Source organism: Salvelinus alpinus, chromosome 10 (genome assembly GCF_045679555.1).
Source record: "Salvelinus alpinus chromosome 10, SLU_Salpinus.1, whole genome shotgun sequence".
NCBI classification, from domain to species: Eukaryota; Metazoa; Chordata; class Actinopteri; order Salmoniformes; family Salmonidae; genus Salvelinus; species Salvelinus alpinus.
Genome location: NC_092095.1, coordinates 60,937,578 through 60,946,077, shown reverse-complemented (window position 1 = coordinate 60,946,077; position 8,500 = coordinate 60,937,578). Strand labels below are relative to the sequence as shown.

General features: G+C 43.4%; 1 protein-coding gene across 1 annotated transcript; it reads left to right on the top strand.

The window, feature by feature from the left end:
* The first annotated feature begins 366 nt into the window (after positions 1-366).
* Positions 367-5,956, top strand: gpbar1 (G protein-coupled bile acid receptor 1). The gene is made up of 2 exons (XM_071330155.1): positions 367-623; positions 4,434-5,956. Exon 2 carries the CDS (start codon positions 4,541-4,543, stop codon positions 5,603-5,605), a length of 1,065 nt encoding a protein of 354 aa, XP_071186256.1. The 5' UTR covers positions 367-623; positions 4,434-4,540; the 3' UTR covers positions 5,606-5,956.
* The last annotated feature ends 2,544 nt before the right edge of the window (positions 5,957-8,500 follow it).

Sequence of the window (8,500 nt, the reverse complement as noted above, 5' to 3'; positions counted from 1 at the left end):
GACAATCATTCATAGGAATCTTGTGTTGCATACAGGAGCATCTGGGGTTGTGTATAGAGAAGTAAGGAATGTGTGCGTTGGGGGCCCGGTGGAAAAGGAACATATCGAAGAGGATAGTTGTAGACATGTAGTTCATCACATGATCTTCATTCATAATGGCCAATCATTTCTTCATTTAAGATGGCCAATAAGGCATCATTTCATATACACATCCGCAGTCCACCCATTTCCCAAATGTGAATACTCCCTTTAGCTCTGTTGTGGCACCTGACTCTGACAGCAGCTCACTGCTTACAGGCACTGCTCCCACTTCCCCTCTCTGAGTGTACTTCCCCTTTAAGACCCAGCATCTGTTAGGAAGCCCCTGCACTCAGCTCCTCTCTGCCTCACCACAAGGGCTTTCTGAGGGGCAGCAGGACAGTTCTCTGTAGCGTTGGCTAGATTCACCACAGGGACTGTGTGTAGTGTGGAAAGTCACAGAGGAGAAAGGGTGTTATTTGGGATCTATAGGGTATTGATATAAGCTATACCTGTCTGTGGCATACACCTGTTCTGTAATCAAATGATGATGAGGCCTTTCTCCTTCACAGGGAACCGACGACTGAATCTCTTGTCCTACAAAGGTGAGCTTTGTCTTCAACACCATTTTCTTGTAATGGACATATGAATCAAGACATATGAATCACATGAGCATTTAGGGTTCTTCAACCTCTGAGGAGTTGGAGCTCAGTTAAAAAGTTGACTTGACTAAACCTTAATTATAATGATCATATTACTGTAAAATGAAAATGTACATTTGCCTTTTTTACTGTAAAACGATCAAAAGTAAATGAGTATTTTGTTATAGGAGGATTTTCTAATAGGAGAAACACAGTTACATCCGGCTATAACCCAGTGTTTCGTAATCCTGGTCCTGTTTTAGCACTACACACCTGATTTCAAATGATCAACTCATCATCAAGCTTTGATGATTTTAATCAGGTGTGTTAGTGCTAAGGCAAACATTAAAATGTGCACTCCTTCGGTTCCACAGGACCAGGATTAAGAAACACTCCTCTCTAACCTACGATTTCTCTGAGCAATGCATCTTATTCAGGGATGGGCAACTCCAGTCCTCGGGGGTCGGAGTAGTGTCACACTTTATCCACATCCCTAGCAAACACAGCTGATTTAAACTAATTGAATTCTAAACTGAAGATCATGATTAGTTGATTATTGGAGTCAGGTGTGTTAGATGGGGCTGGGGCAAAAGTGTGACACCAATCAGGCCCCCGAGGACTGGAGTTGCCCATCCCTGATCTAAATGAACACTCCATTTTGAAAGAATGGAAGCCATTCATTTAACCCCTTTGTATAGGGTTGACAAGATGTAATGGGTTGACAAGGGAGCACAGGTTATGCGTTAGTCCATGGGAGGATCCTGTATGTTACAGTTCAGCCATAACATCACATTAACCCACTGTCTCTTACAGGGACATCTGTTACCACGCCACTGTCAAACTGCAAGGAGTCTTTTCTCTGTATGTTTTCTAAAGCAGTTTTTCACTGGTTCCTTTAATCAAAGGAGTCAAAAGGTTGGCTTTGTACAAATCAAATTGTATTGGTCACGTACACATGGTTAGCAGATGTTATTGCGAGTGTAGCGAAATGCTTCTTGATCCGACAGTGCAGCAATATATAACAGGTAATATCTAACAATTCCACAACAACACCTAATATCGAACAAATTCCACAACAAAACCTAATACACACAATCTAGTGAAGGAATGGGATGAGAATATAGAAGTATAAAATAGCAGTGACAGAGCAGCTAAGATGCAATAGATAGTAAAGAATAGATAGTGAAGGATACAGTATATACATGTGAGATGAGTAATGCGAGATATGTAAACAAAGGGGCGTTATTAAAGTGACTAGTAGTAATGATAATAGTATATGCCATGAAGCAGATGCTTTTATCCAAAGCGACTTAGAGGCATGCGTGGTCCCGGGAATCAACATGTATTCTGGCGTGTTGGTTTATTACCTTTAGGCACATTACAACACATCATTAAGAACAGCTTCAACTTGTAAAATAGGGCTACAGATGTAGGATCTTAATCTGAGCCAATTTTCTACAGCAGGAGGATAATCCTGCAGCAACAGGAAATGTGAATTATGTGGACTATAATTTAATGAAAAAATAAAATAATTGTAGAGGTTAGTACGTTTTTCGTTAGTATTTTATTAGGGTCCATGTTAGCTACAGCCAAAGCTGCAGCTACTCTTCCTGGGGTCCACACAAAACATAAAACAGAACATAATACAGAACATGAATAGACAATTACAGCTGAAGGACAGAGCTACATAAAATGACAATACATAGCATTAATACAGGTACAGAGCTACATTTTAAAATAAGAATACACACTCATGTTATTATGCCTTAGCAATCCATGTACACTACAATAGCATCTACACTGCAGTCATCCATTTTGTTAGTTGCTTAATGTTACAATTGCAGCTCCTGATCCTAATCTCTCAGAACCAGTTGTTCTGTAAACACTAGCGAGAATCTCACAACATTAGAAACCACCCGTGTACAATATGATTCATAGATGCTACTGAATGCAAGTGCAACGAAAAAACAACAATGGAAAAGCAACGGTTCTTCCAGCTAAGACTTCAACCACTGTTTTCACCATAGCAGCCGGGCCATTCAGCTCATAAATGAGCTACAAATGAAGTTGTCTCCCCGCTAAGGCTTCAATTTAATCCTTCACTTCAGCAATCGTGTTGGAGTTTTCTCCAGCTAAAGTTTCAATTTAGTCCTTCACTTTAGCTACATACGTGGTCTTTTTAGAGAGCCATCTGTTCAAATCTGTTCAAATCCAGTCTGGCATTTTAAAGTGGAAATTACATACTTTATAAGCCTTTTTAAACCTTGAATACACTACAGGTTTGCATTTCCTGCTTTGCAAGAAAATCCTCAGCTACAAATGCGTGATCAAATTAAGATCCTACATCTGTACATGAGGGTGTTACTGTATGTGAGACAATGTATCTCACATAGAAATGTGTCTAGAAACGCTTAGCTTTTTCCAGTGTGGTGTCACTCTCTACAACCCTGCATTAGTTGTGCTAGTCTACCCTCAGCCAGCTGGGTCCAGAAATTACAGAAGCATAAAAGAAGGTGTATAATAACTAACCACAGAGTCTGACCTGATGGGGTCTGTTCAGTACACTCTTGGAAAAAAGGGTTCCAAAAGGGTTCTTTGGTTGTCCTCATAGGAGAACCCTTTTTAGTTCCACGTAGAACCCTTTTGGGTTCCATGTAGAACCCTCTGTGGAAAGGGTCCTACCTGGAACTCAAAAGGGTTCTACCTGGAAGCAAAAGGGTTCTTCAAAGGGTTCGCCTTTGGGGACAGTCCAATAACACTTTTAGGTTCTAGTCAGCAATTTTTTTTCTAAGAGTGAAGTGTGCAAGCTTACAAAACAAATACATTTAGATATTCTATATGACAAGCAATTGTATATAATATATATCCATTATATTTCTATCAAGACATTCAGATGTATAGCATATACAGTAATATAGGGCTTTCATTGTGTCAACTCTACCCCCCCTAAATATGATTGCCTGTCATATACAGTAATATATTGCTTTCATTTTGTCAACTCTACCCCCCCCCCTAAATATGATTGCCTGTCATATACAGTAATATAGGGCTTTCATTTTGTCAACTCTACCCCCCCCCCCCCCCCCCTAAATATGATTGCCTGTCATATACAGTAATATAGGGCTTTCATTGTGTCAACTCTACCCCCCCCCCCCCAGTTGTTGTCCCTCTCTCTTCCTGCCTATTCAGACCAAAGGCTTGATATTACATTTCCTTTGGGATCAATCTACGTGGACCGCAGCAGTCTGCAGGAAGAAAACAAAGACACTCGTCTTTTAAACATTCCTCTCTCTTACGCTGGGGCAATGGAGAGGAAACAGCAATCCTGCGGCCATGATGACTGTTGTAATTGTGTTTAAAGAGATAACATCTACGTACATCTATCTACAAGTGGAGAGACAGAACACGAAGACACTGTTTCACCTAAATAGGCCATTTAACCAATAAACTAGGGTTATTTAATTACAGACCCTCAAGCCCTGATGTACTGCTGGGAACCTTTTCTGCCTGATTTGTTGATCAATTAATACCATTGATACGTGATGCTAGAGATAGAGGCTATTTCAGGGGTCCAAGCCGGTCTTGCTTGACACACTGGGTTTACAGCATCATATGGTCTCTAGACTCTCTAGTTTGCGTTTACATTTACATGTCGGTCATTTAGCCAACATTCTTATCCAGAGCCACTAACAGGCAGTTTGTTTTTGAGCTCTGAAAATATCATGCTCCATGACCTCTGGTCTCACTGTATTCTGTCTGTCTGTCTTCACCCAGGCTTCCTGCAGTTTAATGGGAGCTGTGGAAGTCTCCGTAGCAGTGGGGGCAAAGGTCTGGCACACTAAGGACAACTGTGGAGGAACACGACCACCGCAACCGCAGCCATGGATGACCTGGCCAATGACTCTGCTGTGCGGCCGCTGCTGTCGGAGGCACGTCTCATCTACGCCATCACCGTGCCCCTGTCCACCGCCATCATCCTAGCCAACCTGGTCATCATCCTGGGGATCTCCTGTAACCGTCAGCTCTACAACACCCCAAACTACTTCTTCCTGAGCCTGCTAGTGGCTGACCTGTGTACGGGCGTGGCCCTGCCGTTCATCCCCTGGATGGGACTCAACCGCCCGCTGAGTTTTAGCTCCTGTCTCCTGGTTCATATTTTTCCTAATTTCTTGTTCCTGGCGTTCCTGTTTAACCTGGTGATAGTTCATTATGAGAGGTACATGTGCATCGTGAGTCCGTTACATTATAGTAGCTTCTGGGTTCACCGCCGCTTCCCGCTGGTGCTGCTCGCCGTGTGGGCGCCGCCACTGCTCTACGCCTCCCTGCCCGCCTTCGGCTGGAACAACCGGGCCGGCCCAGGGTGGAACGGCTGCTGCTCGTTTAACGACACGGGCGCGCCGGTGAACTGTTCGACAATGGTGGCAGCGGTAGCGGCGCCGGGAGGCTCCGAGTGCTGCTCTTACAGACGGGTCTTCCCCAATGCCTTCATCTACCTCGAGGTGTACGGGCTGCTGGCGCCTGCCATCCTGTCCATCGCGGGCATGACGGGACGTGTGCTGTGGATCACCCGGGGCCAGATGAAGGACATCTGCCGGCTGCACCGCTCCGTGACGACAAGGGGGGGCGGTCAGGCCTCGGAACGGGAGCAGCGGCTCAACCTCCGCTACACGCGCTGCGTGGCCGCCGTGTCGCTGACCTTCCTGGCCTGCTGGGTGCCCTACATCATCTACATACACGTCTGCGTGGCGTTTCTGCTCAGCAAGGAGACGCGCGGGAACTCCACCACACACATCGTGCTGTCGTGCACGGGGATCGGGAGCATGGCAGTGATGCCGCTGGTTCTGGGGCTGGCCAACAGGCAGTACACGGACCCGGTGAGGAAACTCCTCCATAAACTCCGAGACAGATGGAGACGGAGACAGGACTCTGAGGATATGGCTCTTTGAGTAGCCAGGACAGGACTGCTCTCGCTTTGGGGATGGACGTGTAGGATTATAAATGGGGATTATAGCATATGGATGATGAAGCATCCTCTGCTCCTGGATGATGTTTGAGTGCAGTGGCGCTCCGAGTCTATGGACTCTAGCTGTAAGGGAGAAGTTGCAGAAAGACCCCATTCGATGTGCAGGACTGGTAGGGTTGCCCCACCTCTCCCATGTCTGTCAACTTATAGTCACAGCATTGAAAGCATGTGTGACTCTTGCCATTGGGGCCATTGAGTGTGTTATGTTTAAAGCCATCATGTGTACACTATTTGGGTAGTCATAATAAATTCAAAACAATCCCTGTAAAAGTCACCAATCTTTTATTTTTCAAGTCAAGTTGATTCAATCCATTAGAGATAAACATAATGTTATGAATTATCAACAGAGGCCTGTATTATGATGAACTGGGCTCATTTGGATATAAAAGAGCAGATGGGTCGAATTAAGATGGATCTAATTGACTACTCCATCAATCACTACAGCATCTCATCTCCTCCCCCTCTCTTTCTCTCTCTCCCTCTTTCTCTCTCCCTCTCCCTCTATTTTTCTCTCTCTCTCCCTCTCTCTCTCTCTCTCTCCCTCTCTCTCTCTCTTGTTCTCTCTCTTCCCCATCTCTATCTCTCCCTCTCTCTCTCTCTCTCCCTCTACCTATCTTTCTCTTTCCCATCTCTCTCTCTCTCTCTCTCTCTCTCTCTCTCTCTCTCTCTCTCTCACACATTTTCTCTCCCTCCATAGTCTTTATCTGGTGCTGGTATGTGCTCTGAACAGGAGAGAGGGGTGTGCTCTGTGCTCCTCCGCAGTCCAAAATACATCTGGAACACAGGGGAGTGATTAGAACTCTGAGATTCTAACATTTAGATCACATTTGAAAAGAGCCAGACAGGAACTGAAGTTCTTTAGGTTACACCATATCTGGGAAGATAATCATCTTGCCAAAATTTAAATGATCTTTCCAAAATTGAAGTGAAAACAAGAATGGTTCTTTCATTGTCTGCCTATTTGTAAGTCTGTATCAGTGTGCTAAGAATCCTTGAAGCAAAACTGTTTAATCTACTGTTTTCTAATAGCCCTCAAACAGGGTTGGTCATATTCACAGTTTAATGTGCAAAGTTTATAACGCTACTTTATTGCCTACTCGGCAAATCAAGTATACATTTTCTATGTCTTTGTTGAAACTATAACTCGTGCATATGGGGAAAATAAGAGAACTTTAGTGTGACTATTCACACTAACTATTTGAAATGTAAACATATTTTCAAATAGACTAGAGAGTGAGAGAGAGTTAAGTCCGGGTAAGAACCAGCCATGTGTAACTATAAAAGGTCTGAATTTTTACATGACGTTGTGAGAGACAGATTATTAACATGGGGTCAGAATTTTTTACGTACAATACTGTGTGTGTATGTATGCCTTTTTGTTAGTGTGTGTGTGTTGCATTTGTCTGAGTGTGTGTGCGAGAGAGGGAGGAGTGATGGAGTGAAATATGGTAAGAGACCGGGCAGTCTCCCAGACATCCTACTATCCATCATATCCCTATCTCATCATCAGCTGGTGTTCCCACCAAGCCTCTCTTTCTTTCTGTGTCTCTCTCTATCTCTCTGTGTCTCTGTCTCTGTCTGTCTCTGTCTCTCTCTCTGTCTCTGTCTCGCTGTCACTCTCTCTCTGTCTGTCTCTCTCTCTCTCTCTTTCTGTGTCTTTCTCTATCTCTCTGTGTCTCTGTCTCTGTCTCTCTTTCTTTCTGTGTCTCTCTCTATCTCTCTGTGTCTTTGTCTCTGTCTCTGTCTCGCTGTCGCTCTCTGTCTCTGTCTCTCTCTCATTCTGTTTCTCTCTCTCCGTCTCTCTTTCTTTCTGTGTCTCTCTCTATCTCTCTGTGTCTCTGTCTCTGTCTGTCTCTGTCTCTCTCTCTGTCTCTGTCTCGCTGTCGCTCTCTCTCTCTCTGGCTCTCTCTCTGTCTCTGTCTCGCTGTCGCTCTGTCTCTGTCTCTCTCTCTCTCTCATTCTGTTTCTCTCTCTGTCTCTCTTTCTTTCGCTCTCTTATCTCCATCCACCCAGAACAGTCTGTATACCACATGGAACTACAGTCTCTACTTTGAACACTAAATGAGAAAGGGTCCTCATGCTAGTGTTTAACATGACCGTTGTCAAATTAGACAGTTGTGTTTAACATTACCGTTGTCAAATTAGACAGTTGTGTTTAACATTACCGTTGTCATATTAGACAGTTGTGTTTAACATTACCGTTGTCAAATTAGACAGTAGTGTTTAACATTACCGTTGTCATATTAGACAGTTGTGTTTAACATTACCGTTGTCATATTAGACAGTTGTGTTTAACATTACCGTTGTCAAATTAGACAGTTGTGTTTAACATTACCGTTGTCATATTAGACAGTTGTGTTTAACATTACCGTTGTCAAATTAGACAGTTGTGTTTAACATGACCGTTGTCAAATTAGACAGTTGTGTTTAACATTACCGTTGTCAAATTAGACAGTAGTGTTTAACATGACCGTTGTCATATTAGACAGTTGTGTTTAACATGACCGTTGTCAAATTAGACAGTTGTGTTTAACATTACCGTTGTCATATTAGACAGTTGTGTTTAACATTACCGTTGTCAAATTAGACAGTTGTGTTTAACATTACCGTTGTCAAATTAGACAGTTGTGTTTAACATTACCGTTGTCAAATTAGACAGTAGTGTTTAACATGACCGTTGTCATATTAGACAGTTGTGTTTAACATGACCGTTGTCAAATTAGACAGTTGTGTTTAACATTACCGTTGTCATATTAGACAGTTGTGTTTAACATGACCGTTGTCAAATTAGACAGTAGTGTTTAACATTACCGTTGTC